The sequence below is a fragment of the Merops nubicus genome, unplaced genomic scaffold, assembly GCF_000691845.1.
Source record: "Merops nubicus isolate BGI_N331 unplaced genomic scaffold, ASM69184v1 scaffold11820, whole genome shotgun sequence".
Classification (NCBI taxonomy): Eukaryota; Metazoa; Chordata; class Aves; order Coraciiformes; family Meropidae; genus Merops; species Merops nubicus.
Genome location: NW_008582227.1, coordinates 25,655 through 42,183, shown reverse-complemented (window position 1 = coordinate 42,183; position 16,529 = coordinate 25,655). Strand labels below are relative to the sequence as shown.

Below are 16,529 nucleotides of genomic sequence, written 5' to 3'. Positions count from 1 at the left end.
CAGTTTCATTACTGATCCAGATGCAAATTCAATCCAGTTGGAAGCTGACATCTCAGGGTCATAAAGTACCTCAGAACTCACAGAAATCCTGCTTGTACAATCAGTGACTGCTCCTGATCTGACACAGTTTCACACCTGCACAACGGAGAGGACACTTGGCAGCTCTGGGTGCTTGACACAACGTCCCACAACAGGTCACAGGATGCAATGGGACATGGAACATCAGCCAGGAGCTGTGAGGGCAACGCCAACCCTTGGTACAGAGCTGAACGACCCCCATGAGGTGACAGCAAAGGCTGCACACAGAGCAGTTACACCACCCTGCTTCTCCCCTGCGCTCTGCAAACATTTGCACAGTCAGATATTCATTTCAGGCTCTGCACGTGACCCCTGAGCAATCCATCTGCAAATAGTAGTTGCAAAACTCATGGTCCTGTTTGAGTGAGCATCTCAGCAGCCTCCCGACCTGAGCTGAGCGAGCATGTTGTGGCTCTCTGTTAAATGTGAAACTTTCCAAATATCTTACACCAAGATGGAGCAAATACCGGGGTGTTTATGTTAAAACAATGTTTTAATAAACAGCAGCATAAAATAATCAGTGTTTAATATCATCTCTGGCACGTGAAATACAAAAATGCACATATCTTAATTATAAAATAGCCTTTGTTATTACATTTTCATGCTTGCCTAATTGAAATGCCCGTAATTAATAAATCAATCATCAAGTAATACAGTGATTAAACGCATGCAGTGAAAACAAAGAAAAGTATTTGTATAAGGTAGTGGCTGAATATCACCATAATATATTTCAAGAACATCTACATCAGGTTAAAAATAAAAAGAAACAGACCAAGATATAAAATGCAGAGATGTATTTTCACTTCTGCTGTACAAAACATCATCACACTTTTGTGCAAAAAAGATAAAAATAAAGTCATATCATACAACATTGTCAACTGAGCAAAAGATTGTTCTCGTTCCGTGTACAATTAAAACACTATTCAGTACAAAAAAAGTCTGTGAAAAACTGTAGTGTACACAGAACTTTTGTGACTCATTAAAGTGGTTTCAAATGAATAATCTAGGTTGCTTATACCTGAATGAATTTTTAGTAATTACACAAATGTCAGGTTTCTAAGTTGAAAGTTGACACTAATTCACATTATTAGAATTGACAGACAGAATTGCTATCGATGGATTTGCTGCCTAATGGAATGAGAGGTTCCTGGAGTCATAAGTCACTGAAATTAGACATTGATCTGAAATAATAAATATTCCTGGGAAAACTGATTGTCATATATAAAATTGTGGTTTGGAGCCTTTCCATTAAACAGTTGCATAGCAACAAAAGGATATAAAATTTCTGCTTTAACTACAAGATTATGAAATGTTATCTTTGAATAAAAGTTGATTCAGGTCCTGAAATTAAAACACTTTAATTTCATTTCCTTTAAGGCAATTTCTTGGAACTCCAGTCATCTTTAGCAGCCAACAGGAGGTGAATTTTGTAGACTGCAAGTTGGTAACTCCAGCTATTGCGCTGTCATAGAAATGACTTTTTTTAGTCTGAGCTTGAACTCAGACTCCCAACTTGACAAAAGACCAAAATCCTACCTGAAGCCATTTCTTCAGCTCTCAGATCACGTGTTTGAAACATAATCCTTGCCTGCAAGATTTACAAATATTTTAACTAGCTATTGGAACTGAAATTGCACACCCAGAAGATCTCCGAATATTTGCATCTCCTAAAAAAAGAGACAAATATTAAAATATGTCTTCAGTATAAAAAAGTTTCTGTGATTTAAACCACAGCAGAGGTTTAAAAAGCTGTGAAAAAAAGCATAGGATAAAAACATTTTGGTGTTTTTCTTTTTCTTTTTTTTTTTTAAATAAAAAATCCCACTTGCCCTTTTTGTCGTTGGCACTTAAAAGAAACAACAGGTCCACTGCCAGAGCTGAGTGTTCATACCACAAGGATCTGCATCTAGTTGAGCCTGCCCGTCCTGGTAAGCAGTTAAACTTCACAGAAGATACTTGCTGCAATGTCTGTTAAACCACCAGAAGAATCTTTAATAAAATATTTGAATATAAATCTTCTCTACGACTTTTCTAGTTTGTCCTGTAAATAGTTCTATGTACAAAGGCCTCGCTTATTCACAATTCAGCTGAGATCATAGATTCGTTAGGTCCGTGGAGGCTGGAGTCTCCTAGTAGGGAAGACTGCTTCGAGTCAATTTTGTAGGGTTTTTGAGTTTTGTTTCCAAACACTGTAATACCGATCCCCGCTGGATGACTGGGAATCGCCATGTGAGACAGCAAAGGGATATTTGCTTCCTGGTTGGATCCCGATGATGGCAAACTCGTGACGTGCCCCGTGCTGGTGGATCCGCTGGCGCTGCTGGGAGAACGACTCTTTGGAGGAGGACAGTGCTGGATGACCCTGGGGGGCCCCGGGGGCTGATAGTGGGCGGCTGGGAAAGCAGCATACCCTGCTGGGATGGGGTACCCGTTGATGGGGATGTAGCGCTGGTTTTGAGGTATGGGCGGCCCCACGAACCCGGCGATTTGGCCCTGCGGTATGCCCTGGGCCGGAAACATGTAGTTGGGGTACCTGGGGTTACTGAGGTTACTGACTGGACTGGCGCTGAGGGAGGTCGTTTGGGTGGTGGCGTTCCCACCAGAGGGGGTTGTGGAACTCGTGTGACTGGAGAGACCCTCCCACGAGCGCAGCCTGGCGTGGATCTCCTTAAATCGCGGCCTGCGGGACGGCAGGTCGTGCCAGCACTCCGTCATCAGGCTGTACATTCTGGGGGGACAGTCTTCCGAGCACGGCAGCAGTTGCCTTTTCCTGATCATCTCTATGACTTCTTGGTTACTAAATCCGTAATACGGCTGGAGTCCGAAGCTGAATATCTCCCACAAAACGACTCCAAACGACCAAATGTCCGAGTCGGAAGAGAACTTCCCGTACACGATGGCCTCCGGCGGCATCCAGCGGATGGGCAAGAGGGACTTGTTCTGAACTCTGTAATAATCGGCCGAGTAGATTTCTCTCGAGAGTCCAAGGTCTGAAATCTTCACGTGAAGTTGTTCTCCGATTAAAATGTTACGAGCGGCGAGATCTTTGTGGACGAAAAAATGACTGGCCAAGTACTCCATCCCTGCAGCAATCTGGACAGCGATGTGCAGGAAATCCCCGTGGTCCAGGCTGGATTTTACAGTCCCGTCCTCGTCGCTGCTGCAGCCCACGTCCGAATGGGGCGACCGCATGATGAGGAACTCGTGGAGGTCCCCCTGGTTCATGTACTCAAAGAGCATGCAGACGGGCTGCTCCTGGGTCACCACGCCCAAGAGGCAAACGATGTTGGGGTGGTGGAGCTCGGCCATCAGAGAGGCTTCTTGTTGGAACTCTGCCCACTGCTGGGGGTTGTTAAAGTCTTTTAGGGTCTTGATGGCGACGAGCTGAGCGTGGTCCATCCCTGGAAGGTAGAGGTGTCCCTTGTAGATCTTGCCGAAAGCGCATTCGCCCAGCTCTTCCATGAACCGAACCGCGGAGAGCGGCAGCTCCTTCGCCTTGCTCTGGGAAAGAAGCGACAGCAAAAACACGTCGGAAGAACAGGAGTGAAAATGTCTTTTTAGGGGAAAAGATCTTTGCACCCAGGACATCTGAAAGCCAAACAGACTGAGCTCGAACTCCCTGGGTCATGGACCCCTTTGGCAACCACCCTGCCCAGCCCTGGGAGATACAGGCACTGGAGCAACGGCATCAGCCCGAGGGACACCAGGAGCCCAACCTGAGCAAAGCCCTGGGCTGAGTGCTGCCTAATCCCTGTGCACCCTGCTCCAAAACTAACTTTAGAATTACTTGTTACCCTCCACAAAAGATCAGATAAAAGTAGTAAGTATTAGATCTAAATATATGCAGGAACCATCAGCATTTCAGCAAAGGCATTTATACACTTAGGCTTGGACATTTATATATATATATATATTTTCAATATATATATATTGAATCTGACTAATTTCAGGAATTGAGGCAATTCACATACTTTAAGTAAGCACATGCTGAAGTGCTTTCTGGGCCAGGGCCTAAAGTTTTAGCAGAAAAGGGGCTTTTATTTTTCTTTTTTAAACCATGTCCTGGTAGCCAATTCTTCTTTGCCTTGCCTATTAACCCTTCAATGTACAAATTTCTGCTCACACTTGACCCAATGTCTGGTCCTGAAACACTCAGGACAGTCAACTGGAAAAATGAGACAGAGGTCAAAGAAGAAAGACAAATTTTTTAAAGTTATTTGTTATTCTGGGTGCATATATTCACTCTTAGGCCACAAAGAAGTTGTATTTTTTTCAGACATTAACTTCCACATGTGCCTGTAACACCTACACTCAAACTTACTCCTTTAGAGTCCTCAATATAGCCGTAGGTAGTAATTTAAGGCTAATGAGCTTAGGATCTATGACTTGTAAATTAGTGTGAACATGAGCATCTGCATTCCTGAAATAACATAACGGCAGCTTTACAGTAGCAACATAGGAAAAGAACTGACATCTAAAAAAATTAATCTAAAAAAGGCATTTTAGAATAAAGAATTCTAATTGTATTGACCACTTATGACTTTTAGACAAATACTGCAATAATAATAATAATAATAATAGTAATAAAGCCATTTAAGCAGGCAGCCAGTAGACCGTACGGTGATGGCAGGAAATTAGCTATATTGTTGAGGAACAGATGGTTTATATTATACAAATCCTTTAGGCTAAAACTTGTTTAGGTCTGGCATATTGTAAATTATATTTTAGTAATGAAAGTGAAATGACCTCTGTCTGACCCGAGGCTGGGTTCGTCTGTTTGAACCAACATAGTGGAAAACTATGAAAGAAAATGAAGTCATAAAGTTTTGGCAGGAAGGGCTCATTGCAAGTTAAGCAGTTATAAATCTGCTTAGTTTTTGTTTGACAAGTATTTGTCATACATGGGTGTACAAAATGTAGAGAAGTGTAAAATACATAGGAGGCAGCATGCCAAAGTAAACCCAGTACAAAGGCAGAGCCGTAGGAGCGAAGCCCACCACCTCTATCTCTTCATCAGCTCCTTCCATTAGGTGAATGACAAGATGAGCTTAGTTTATTATATTTTTGGAAGGCAATTAAAATCCCTTAAAACTGAAACAGGCTTTTGGATGAAATGCTAACTTTTTCCTTCCTAGGAGCAAACATGTATCTACCTCATTTGGGAGCCTGAAGCTTAAGTGTGTTTTTACCCCAGGTTGGCATTAACACTGGATACAGTATTTAAAAAGAGGATTCTACTTCCTTTCTTTGAAAATTTTGTTTGAAAGGAGATCAAATCATTTGAGGCAGGGAGAGCTGGGTTTCCCAGTGGGAAAATACAGAATTAGGGCAAATAAGAGGGAAAGCTTTTTGCAGCGTGTGACTTTGAACATAAAAAGAAGAGTGTGTTCTGTATTTGCAAATATTGCTGTTGTTTTCCTGTGGAAATTGGGACCTCTCTGGGCAACCTGGGACAGGGGCTCACCACTCTCAGGGTAAAAAAATTTCTTCTGTCCCCACCTTTCTTGTAGGCCCCCTTTAAGTCCTGAATGCTGCAAGGAAGTCTCCCCAGAGCCTTCTCCTCTCCAGGCTGCACCACCCCAACTCTCTCAGCCTTTCTTCATAGGAGACAGACTCATTATAACCTAATTCTCTAAACTTGACAGTTAAGAGCAAGCAGTAGCAGCATTCCATAGCTGCTTCATCAAACCAGGAAGAAAACTAGTCTGGAATTTCTTCAGAGATGGAGAACACAGCTCCTGAAGGACGAGTGTGACAAGTGATTAGCTCTGCTGAAAGAATGCCAGTGACAGCAATATCTGAAGGTTAGAATTCACATTGCTGAAACTCAATAAACTCAGAATTTGGATTCGTTTTGCCATGCTATTTTCTAACAAAAATAACAGCTCACTCAAAGGCACGTCTGACTTTCAGCTGCCGCAGCCTACACAGTTTCTTCTGATTAATTGTAGCTATTGGTTTTCACTTCAAAATACTTCAAAAGAGCAATCCCTATCACGTTGTTGAAAGGAACTGGCACGGTGTGAAACACAAGGCAACCCCTTTTTGCAGGGCATTATTCTGTCTGTAGGTGGCAGAAGGCAGTTACAGCCCTGAAACAGTTTGCAGACCGGCTGCCCTGCCAATAAACAAGGAGCTCAAGGTTAATCACGCTTAAATCTTAAATGATTTTACAAAATGCTTCATGAACCTGGGACTGCACTGAAGCAAACCAACAGCAGCAAGGAGAGCTGCTATGCATCAGCTGTGCTGGCCCCAGCTGCAGGCAGATTTTGAAGGCTCTGTTTTGGTAATTTCTGTTTTTAACCGAGGGAATGGGTAAGCCTGGAAAAACACAGAACAAATCTTTCCAAAGTGATTTCAAGTGAGTGAGAGATGACATATGACTACAGCAGAGCCACGAAGAAACTCTCTGGAGAAAAATGCTGAATCACATCTTTATGTGCAACCACTTTCTAACTCCAATGAGGCAGTTTAGTGATGCCTCACTAACGGGTTCCTCGCTTCATTACAAAAAACCCTCCAGCTCCTATTTCTCTGGACACACTGGAGTTACCTCCACAGGTCCAGCAGAGAAAAGCCCTTACAAAAATCAGAGCTAAACATAAACTAGAAACCAGCTTTATATTTCAGTGCTGAAAACCCAAAGCATTTCAGCCCCTGCCTCTCCAGAGAGGCACTGCTGAAGCAGGACTGAGGGGTTACCTTTGGTTTATAGGCGTTGAGCATGGACATCTCCACGTTCTGCCCCCTGACGTGTTTAGGCTGTCGCTGAACGGGAGGGGAGGATGACTTCTGGTTGTTGCGACAGATGCAGATGAAGAAGAAGAGCAAAGCTATGGCCAGGGGAATGGTGACACTTGGCACCAGGATGTACAGGATTTCCATCTTATTCTTTTCCTTGGAATCCTTATAATCTGGTTAAAAATAAAACAAATAAACAAACCAAAGCAAAGAATGAAGTATCCCACAGAGTCAAACACATCCCTGGGTCAACCAGAAGTGCTACTAGGAATAAAACATCCAGGTCATGCTGCAATCCACCCTGAACACTGTTTGAGCTCCTTACTATGAACAGAACAATTAATTTTGTTGAGTAACATTCTGTAAGAACACAGGACAGGCAGGAACAACACCCCTGTGGTATGACAGTTTAAACCTACTCATGGTCATGGAAGAGCTGAACACTGTGAGGTGGCTAAATTGCCTTGGGTGAAATGATCAAATGGTCTAATACAGGTCCACAGAAAAGTTAGTTCTAAAATAGCTTATGGAAAGGGGGTTCTAGTGGGATTATGGACTCCTTATTTTAATATGTATATTAGGCTTTGGTGCCATAGGTTCCTTCACCCAAAAGAAATGTGGGAAGTAGTCAGAAATAACAGTTTTGTTCCCCTGTTTATTTCCAGCCTCCTGCTCCTGCTATCTCCTGGCATTGAACTATCTGTGTGGTAACCCAAGGCACTGGAAAAAATAACATCTGGAACTGAAAAGTTACTTTCTAGTATAAGTTTTAGGTGCAGGAACAGGTTGATGAGGGACTCTAGAGCAGAACAAATGGAGAACACCTGGGAAATGGGAGGAAATGCATGGGAATGGCAAATAACAGAGAGAACAGACTTTGGGTTTATCCCAGGAAGTCAGAAGAGGGGTTCAAAAAGTCTGACCACAGACAAAAGCTGTAGCATAATCACAGAATCACAGAACTCTTTAGATTGCAAATGCCCTTCAAGGTCATCAAGTCCAATCATTAAACTAACTCTACCAAGTCCTCTGCTAACCCATGTCCCTCAGCACCACACCTACACAGCTTTTAAACACATTCTGTGGTGCTGATTCAACCACTGCCCTGGGCAGCCTGGCACAGCCCTGGGCAACCCTCCAGGGCAAGAAATTGTTCCTCAGGGACAACCTCAACCTCCCCTGGGACAACTTGAGGCCCTTTCCTCTTGTCCTGTCCCTTGGGAGCAGAGCCCGACCCCCCCCTGGCTCCAGGCTCCTGTCAGGAGCTGTGCAGAGCCAGAAGGTCTCCCCTGAGCCTCCTTTGCTCCAGGCTCAGCACCCCCAGCTCCCTCAGCTGCTCCTCCCCACACTGGGGACTCTATCCCCTTCCCCAGCAGCTTCGTTGCCCTTCTCTGGCCACGCTCCAGCCCCTCAAGGTCCTTCTTGGAGGAAGGGGCCCAAAACTGACCCCCGGACTCAGGGTGCAGCCTCCCCAGTGCCGAGTCCAGGGCGATGATCCCTGCCCTAGTCCTGCTGGTCACACTAGTGCTGATCCAAGCCAGGTTGCTGGCAGCCTTCTTGGCCACACTGCTGGTTCCTATTTAGACAGTGCTGATCAGTGCCCCCAGGTCCCTGCCTGCCTGGCACTCTCCAGCCTGCTCTGCTCTGGTATTTCCCAGGAGCATTCATAGCTTAGAGCATCATCACGCATGAACACACTAACCACAGGGCACCTTGGGAACTCTGGGGATCCCTCTGAGCTGCAGGGCTGCAGCCTGGTTGTTTCCACAGGAGATGGTGAATGCCAGTGGCAGCATCAGGCTCAGTGGATTCTGGCAATGGGGGATCTTTTATTATTCCTAGAGGGTCATTTCAGCTTGTTTGTCCGTGTTTTCCAGGCTGGACTTGTACAGGTGCTTAGTGGGCCACACAGATATCTTTTATGCACTTAATTAAACATGAACTTGATCTGAAGCTTGGGTTTGACTCAAATTGTGACAGAGGTAAAGTTCAAATGGTTCTGATGTCGCTTTGCATAACCCCTCTCCTCTTACAGGCTCCCACTGTCCTTCCGCTTCCCCCACGCTCCTTCTGACCATTTTTTCTCAGGTTAAGTTGTGCTGTCTGGTTTTTAATTGAGAGAAGACGTAGTCCAAACATTTCTATGGCCTTTGGGAAATGAGAGAGGACTAAAATAGAGACCCCATGACAGTCTGTGGCCAGCAGAAGGCTGGTGTGTGCCCTCACCCTGCCTTCAGTGAACATCCAGCTCTACAGCACGGACCCACTGCACGTGTCCTGCTGCTCTCTAGCATGGACACACAATCAGTGTCTCTTCCCCCTCCTTCAAAACCTTCTTATGTTTGTCTTTGCTAAGCCTCACGCTCGAATTACTCCCTGTTTCACATCCTCCTATATTCAGCTTGACAAACTTTTATGAAATGAACCCATTGCAGCTTGTGAGACAACTGAAAGACACAGTTGAAGAAAGAAAAAGAAAACATCAGCACGAGGCAGACATAGACCTGGGCACTAGTTCATCACCTGAGCTTTTCCAGTCAAAGGGAATTATTATTCTTATTAAGTAGCTGCCCCTGCTGTGAAGCCTCATTAGGTTAATAGGTTTCTTGGGAGCCACCCTAATTAAATCCATTTCCCATCTAGGCATGTCCTGGTGAGGCGGAATGCACAATACGTATTAAAATCTGCCTGAAATGGTTCTTTCAGCCAGGGCAAAACCAGCAGACTGCAAGTCCCACAGGGTATTTTGGGTTTAACATGCAGATTAGCATTTCACAGTTAAGTTACTGCTCACCTGATATAGCTCTATTTGTCTCTACTTAGAACAATAATGCCATATAACCCAGCCGTACAGCAAGTACTATTTAAGGCAGTGCTGAGAGGTAATTAAAATCCTTGTCAGGAATTCTTCAAGCCAGCCAGCCTATCTCATTTATTATCTAGTACAACATTCAAATCAGAGGCTTTCTGCAACACGATCCAAAAGCATCCTGCTTTCAGCTATTTCAGATCAAAAGATTGAGCCAGTCCTGGGATCTCGGCACCCATCCGGAGGGAGCTTGCCAAGCAGCCCACTGATTAACTCTTAGTTACCCCGTTACCCAGAAGTTGTGGGAAACACAAAATGCATATGGCTGAAAAATTGTGGATGTGCAGAGGCCCCTGAGCTTGCCCAAAGCCCCAAGCCCCTGGGGCTGAGCTACGTCTCCTGATGGGACCAGCCCAGGCAGCGGCGCCCGCAGCCGTGCGGAGCCAGGAGCCGGCAGCACGCTAAGGGCAGTCCTGCTGACTCCTGCTTAGATCCAAACTTCTGTACTGGAGGGCTGAAAAAAGATCTTTGGAATAGTTTATACAGATTGAATTATTCTTGTGTCATCGGTCTTAACACTGCACCTAATTAACAAGAAAAATAACTGGAGTTAAATGCACTGAAATAATAGCAGAAGGGATACAGGACTCGAAAAAGTGTCTCTGAATGTTAGAGAGGGTTTGAGATGCACATGATACAGCCCAGACTGTCTGCCTCTCCCCTGATCTACTCTTTCAGTAAGAACATAATTTAGACCCCCTTTTTGGCATCGATTCCCATCTTTCCCTTAATTGAAAAAGACTTTGGAGTAGGCTCAGAACATGTCTCACCGCAGGAATATTCATAACCATAACCAGAAATAATTTAATTTGGTTCTGGCTATCAAACAGTAACAGCAAAAGGTATCTCCTTTCCAAGGGGAAAGGTAATGTTACTGTGACAACTTGTAGGCAACAGAAAATTTTGTGTGAAACTTTGTGTGGTGAATTTCCAGAACATTTCTGGGTGCACTTTGGGCATGTCCATGCAATGGCTGTATTTTGTGCTTGGCATGCTATCAATGTTGTTATTTCTAAAGGCACATGAAACAGTTAGGAACCATTTGTTCAGGTCTTTCATCCACTTCATCCAGGTCTCAGAAAAGTGCAATTCAATCACAGCTGAATCTCCAATTTTGTCCATTTTGCAAAACCAAAATGCAGCCAGAGAGTTGTGTAAAGACAAACTTAAAATCTAGCTAAAAGGATCTGGCAAGATCATCTCTGTTTTTTAAACAAGATCTGAGCACTGTGAAACGAGGTTTGCATTTATTAAAAGGGGTCATAATTAACCAAGAGGAATGGGGAACGTTATACAATCACTTGGTGAATCAGTACCAACAGTGCAACTTCTGGAATCCGATCCAGTTTGAACTAGGGCGTTGCACTGATCGTAACAGCAACCTGGAGAGCCTGGGACACTTGGGCTGGGAACACACTACAGCTTCCTCCCCTTCTGGGGAGGGTTCAGATGTTCCCTGCTCCTAGAATCATAAAACCATAGAATGGTTTGGGAAAGGGACCTTAACAATCATCTAGTTCCAACCCCCCTCCCATGGGCAGGGGCACCTCCCACTAGACCAGGTTGCTCCAAGCCCCATCCAACCTGGCCTTGAACACCTCCAGGGATGGATCATCCACAGCTTCTCTGGGCAACCTGGGCCAGTGTCTCACCACCCTCAGAACTTCTTCCTTGTTTCTAATCCAAATCTCCCCTCTTCCAGTTGGAAGCCATTACCCCATGTCCTATCCCCACAAGCCTTTGTATAAACTGCCTCCCCAGCTTTCTTGCAGTCAAATATTTTAAGGCCACCACTTTGCCAATTGCACAGGCACCAAGTACTTGAAGGTCTCCTTGGAGCAGGGATGCTGTGGCTGTAGCTACAAACATGATGATCTTGGAGGTCTTTTCCAAACTTAATGACTCTATGAAACTGCAGATAATCTCTCCTACAGCTCTCTTATCAGGGATTCAAAAAAGACACTTTGTGGACCGCCCTCCCAAGCTCCTGTTCTGCAGGATGGTTGGGACATGACCCTTTTGCTTCCAAAATGCAACAGTAACAAAAGTTCAGTCATTACCACACGCCGGGACGTCACAAAGCTCAGACTTGAAGTTCTCATCCAAGGTGAAGCACCACGGGGCATCCTTCTGGTTGCCGGGGTTGCGGCAGTAGGAGTGGCCCCCGTTGAGCTCGGGGTACCTGATGGCAGTGAAGGTGTGAGTGTGGGGGTACTGCGAGTTCCAGGGCTGGCACTGCCGCCCCGACCGGGTCACGCTCACCGTCCCCCGGTAGTCCACTCCCGTGCTGTTGTAGCATTTGTGATCTGGAAGAAAAAAAAAGTCACACCAATAATCCAAAGCTCAAGTGGCTGCAGCATTGGAGGGTGGTGAGGTGCTGGCATCCCCCAGCACGCTGTTGCTGGCCCAGGGCTGGGAATCCCAGTTTGGTAGCTTGGGCTCCCAATTTGCTGCGGCCGTAACGCGGGGCCTGCTTTGCATTCACATTCCTGGGAGGATTTAAAGCTCATGCTTCTGTAATGAAAACAGCTCATGCCAAGCGTTTTTAATATAAGATAGACAAAAGAAGTAAAAACTACAGTGGGAGCCTGAATCGCAGCCGTTATTCTCATATGAAGGTGGAGAATCTGTGGGAGCCCTGTTTTGTATTTGACTGTTCAGATGTATGAGGGTTGTGAACAGGCTGCAGCCCACCCCGATCAAAGAGCAAGCCTAAAATTAGGCTGTATTAGGCAGGGACAGCCATGGATGCCCCGACCCCTACGAATGTTCCTCTTGAGCAGCACCCCTACACTGCACCCACGGTCTTGCTAGAGCAGACAGGGCTGCTGTGGGAAGACTGGGAGGTTGAAGCTACCCATGGTCCTCAGTATTCAAATGTTTCATATTAAATAGAAAAGACCTGAAACCAATAAACAGCATTTAGTGTGAGCCCATGGGCAGCTAAAGGAAAAACCAGAGATTCGTTCCTGAATTTCCACCCACTCCAGACTAGAGAGATGTGGGAGTGGGCTAATCCGAAAGCAGGGTGACTTTGAGCTTTCAAAGCCCAGCACCAGCTCCAGCTCTGATGCCCAAACCCTTACAGCCCAATTTTTCACAGCAGCATTTTTTTCCACGGAGGCACAGATGCTTTTCGCTTACTTTTATTGATGGGATCTGCCATCGGAATCCCGATCCGGATACAATTGACAGCTTCAGGGCTATCTGGCTGGGGAAGATCTTCACAGTTGGGCAGCTTTAATCTCATCAGAATCATGGGATTAGACCTCGCAAAGATATACTCGGTCTGACACAGGACGTTCTCCAGAATTTCACACTCATCACGGCACAGGTCTCGTGGCTTGGGAGCCGAGGAGGTCTCGTCGCAGTAGGGGAAGGCGTAGTGGCACAGTGAAGGGATGGCAAACTGGGAGCACTTGTCTGACAAATGGCTGGAAGTGCCAATCATGGTGAAGGCAGCTGGAAAATATACACAAGGATTTGACTTCACCCGGTGGGAATTTTATTGCTGCGCTCTCGCCTCCCCAGGATAACCCCCCACTTCCCATTGTGACTATTGATTTCAGATGTTCAGGTGATGAACGGGCCTTCCACAAATATAGGAGCACTAATTACATTAAAAGTTATTAACGATGCTGATTTTGCTGACAGAGAAAATCCATCTCGTTTTCAACACAGGATTAATGTTAAGCACGTTACCAAAACCTAAAACCTAATTATACGTCTTTTTTTTTCCCCCAAATAATTTACAATGGTTTGCAAAGTCATATAACATTTGGACACCTTTTGCCACACAGGTAAGCCCCAAAGTTCCCTCAGGCTGCAGGATGACAGCACCAGCATATTAATGGAAGATGACAGATTTCATACTGTCCCAAATGTCTCTTCAAACAAAATGGTGTAAGATTATGAACTGTTGGCTGTGCAGAAACCATTGGCCTTTCTTGTAAGCAATGGAAAAGTCTCTTCCATGATGCTGACAGCATCTGGAGACAAAGGAAGAATGCTATACAGGGTAAAGAATTTGGGATATTCTGACAGCAAGAGAAAATCTGAATATAGAGAAGGTGAATACTGTGGCTACCATCTGGCCAAGGTTAATTCACACAAAAAAATAGAGAGGTATCATGGTATCCACAAGGCCTCAGTTTGAATTCAGCAGCACAGCATCTCCTACAGAAACGATGAAAATTGGTTCTTTTCTACATCTAAAGGAAAACCACTACCTGCTGGATGATTTATGCAGCCTCTTCCAGCACCTACGTGATCTCACCCATGTGAAAATCAGCTAAGTCTGGTCTCCCTTCTTTTCTGAAATCTGCTTGGGTAAGAGCAGCATAAGAGAGCCTGGCTAGGAGACTCCCAGCAGCTGTAAATACACAGCTTTCTCATTGGAAAACCTTTCCTGAGTTTCTTTTGGGGGAGCTGGCTGTGCAGAGACATGAAGGCTGCTCAAATTGTCACTCTTCAGATGACTCCCTCTGCCGACAGGCACGACGAAGGAGCTTTGAGCTGGGAAGCTCACAGCAAGAGAGGGTAAAGAGCAAAGAAAAATCTTATTGCAGTTTCTAGAACTCCAGCAGCTTTTGAGAAGATGGCTTTGTGGGGGAGAAGTTTTACCCACCTGTAATCTGATTTTCTATTTCACCTTGCATATGCAGAGACTCCATATAAATGGTCCGATTGCCAATGAACCGGGCGCAGGCGATCCCCCTGTAGGGCTGGCAAAACCCGTCCTCTTCATACTCGTCTCTGAAATCCATCAGAAACACAAAAGAGTGAAACACTTCCCAGGAGACCTCCCAACAAAACGTCCCCCCGGGGAGCTGCCGCTGGCATTGAGGCCAGGGGCTGCCTGGGGCTCTGCGATTCGTTCTGGGTGATGCTCTCCCGGTGCAGGAGCCCCCACTGGCCCCTTCCCCTCCCTCAAGAGCTGTGATAAGGGATTATATGGTCTTTAGGTAGTGCCCCGGGGGATCTTAACCCCAAAGAATTCCCACACTGCTGCAGGTAGTTTTTAGTATCTCACAAATGAGCCTGTATCCTTATATTCAACGAGATTTTGAATATTGTTATAAAACCCTTCAGCTACCTGGTAAGAAGTGAGATGCATTTCAGGTTAGCCAGAACATGTATGAATCCTGCATGGAATGAGTGTTTTTGCATGAGGGCAAGGCTCCATTCAGCAATATACTTGGCCTTGATTAGAAAAGAAAACACAAACTGCCTGACAGAAAAGAAGATTTATGTTTATTTAAAGCAGCTAACATGCTGTTTTCTATTTTTGAACCAAGCTTGTGCTGAATGTTGATAAACATAACAGGAAGAGTCATGCTAGCAGAGACAGAATTTAAAGTGTATCTAGAAAATCAAACCCCTCCCAGCACTGATAGCCTTGAAATAGGAAATGTTTCTTCAATCCTCCATCAGTGTGGTAACAGTCATTGCTAAAACAGAACCAAAGCTAAGATGGGAGTTAAATAGACAGATTTCTTTCATTACTTGCTTTGTTTTATGCAATATAGGAGACATTTAATACATAAATCCAGATGTGAAATTATTTGCCAATATTCTTCAAACAAAGCAAAGAAAGGAAATTACCAAACCTCTGAAGGCCAGACCAGTCACTGCTTATTTTGAACAGATAATCAACAGCTAAGTGCTGGCACACAGCAGATAGTTTTATGGATGTTTTGAGGAGGGGTTTGCATACGTGATAGCTGAAACATGCACCCAACACCATGAATCAGCCCTTTTGACTTTCCTTTGAGAAGCCAGTGGGAGATATTTGGGTCCCATTTTTGCTTTGGCTCTGCTGAGGCTCCAGGGGGCAAAGGGAGATGCCTAATGAAAATTTGCTGATTATTTCGTTGCTATTCATGCTGGTGCCCACCCAAGACATCTACTAGATGGTTCTCAAATTAGGAAAAATTATATTGGAATACCCCTAAGTACAATCACAGCTAGGCAGGCCACAGATTGCTTTGTTTGTGTGCTTTTTTTTTTTTTTATTTTACAGAATTCATACTCCTCCAGATGCCAAAAGCCCAATGGTGGAATCAGACTATGCCTTAATAGGGAAAAATCAGAGCTTTTTTAATCAACTCTGCCATTAAGTTTAACAAAAGACACTTTCATCCCCTCCCGAAGACCTTGGCTGTGAGAGCTTGGAAATGCAAATCACACTGAGCCTCTTTGAAGTCCCCATTCATTGTGTGCAGGGTTTAGAACAAGGGCCGGGCTGCAGCCGGGCTCCCCAGCGCCTGGTCACAGCGCCTGGGCCAGCTAATGGGATTAGTGGGAAGAAGTGCTGGGATGGCCTTCCAGGACACCCCGACCATCTCACGACCCTCCTGAGCTACCAGCTCCAGAGCATCGTCCCAGGATTCCCACAGGGTTGTTTTCCAGTTCACAGGGAGAAGCCAGACACCACGAATTAACTGCAGTGATTTATGACCGTGAAGACAGGGGGGTGGGGAAGAGAGATGGTAAAGATGGAACCCTCTTTCCACAGGCATCTCACATCAACAGAGGAATCAACGGGCAGGGGTCCAAGCTTCATTGGATGATGCTCCCAAGATGTTCCCAACCGCATTGGAAACTGGATTGTAAAAGTGCAACCTTTATACTACCAATTAAACTCTTCATTAACCAGAGCGGTGTTAGGCTGAGATGCCTCAGATAATGGATAGTATTCAGCCAACAAAGATACTCTGGGATCTAAAGGGAGCCACACAACCACATCCATGTGTTTCTATATGGAGTCAGCTCTGGAAAAAATATTCTTCTCTGTTGGTTCATGAAGGGAAAAGAAAACAGCTGAAACCTGAGCCAA

The 16,529-nt window shown here is 45.1% G+C and overlaps 1 protein-coding gene across 1 annotated transcript; it reads right to left on the bottom strand.

Annotated features, from left to right (window-relative positions):
- Positions 1 to 857: 857 nt before the first annotated feature.
- ROR1 (receptor tyrosine kinase-like orphan receptor 1) lies at positions 858 to 14,457 on the bottom strand. Its single transcript, XM_008937090.1, has 5 exons — positions 14,319 to 14,457; positions 12,836 to 13,153; positions 11,752 to 11,997; positions 6,784 to 6,995; positions 858 to 3,579 (listed from the first exon to the last, which is right to left on the bottom strand). The coding sequence occupies exons 1-5, from the start codon at positions 14,455 to 14,457 to the stop codon at positions 2,155 to 2,157; spliced, it is 2,340 nt and encodes a 779-aa protein (XP_008935338.1). The 3' UTR covers positions 858 to 2,154.
- Positions 14,458 to 16,529: the final 2,072 nt, after the last annotated feature.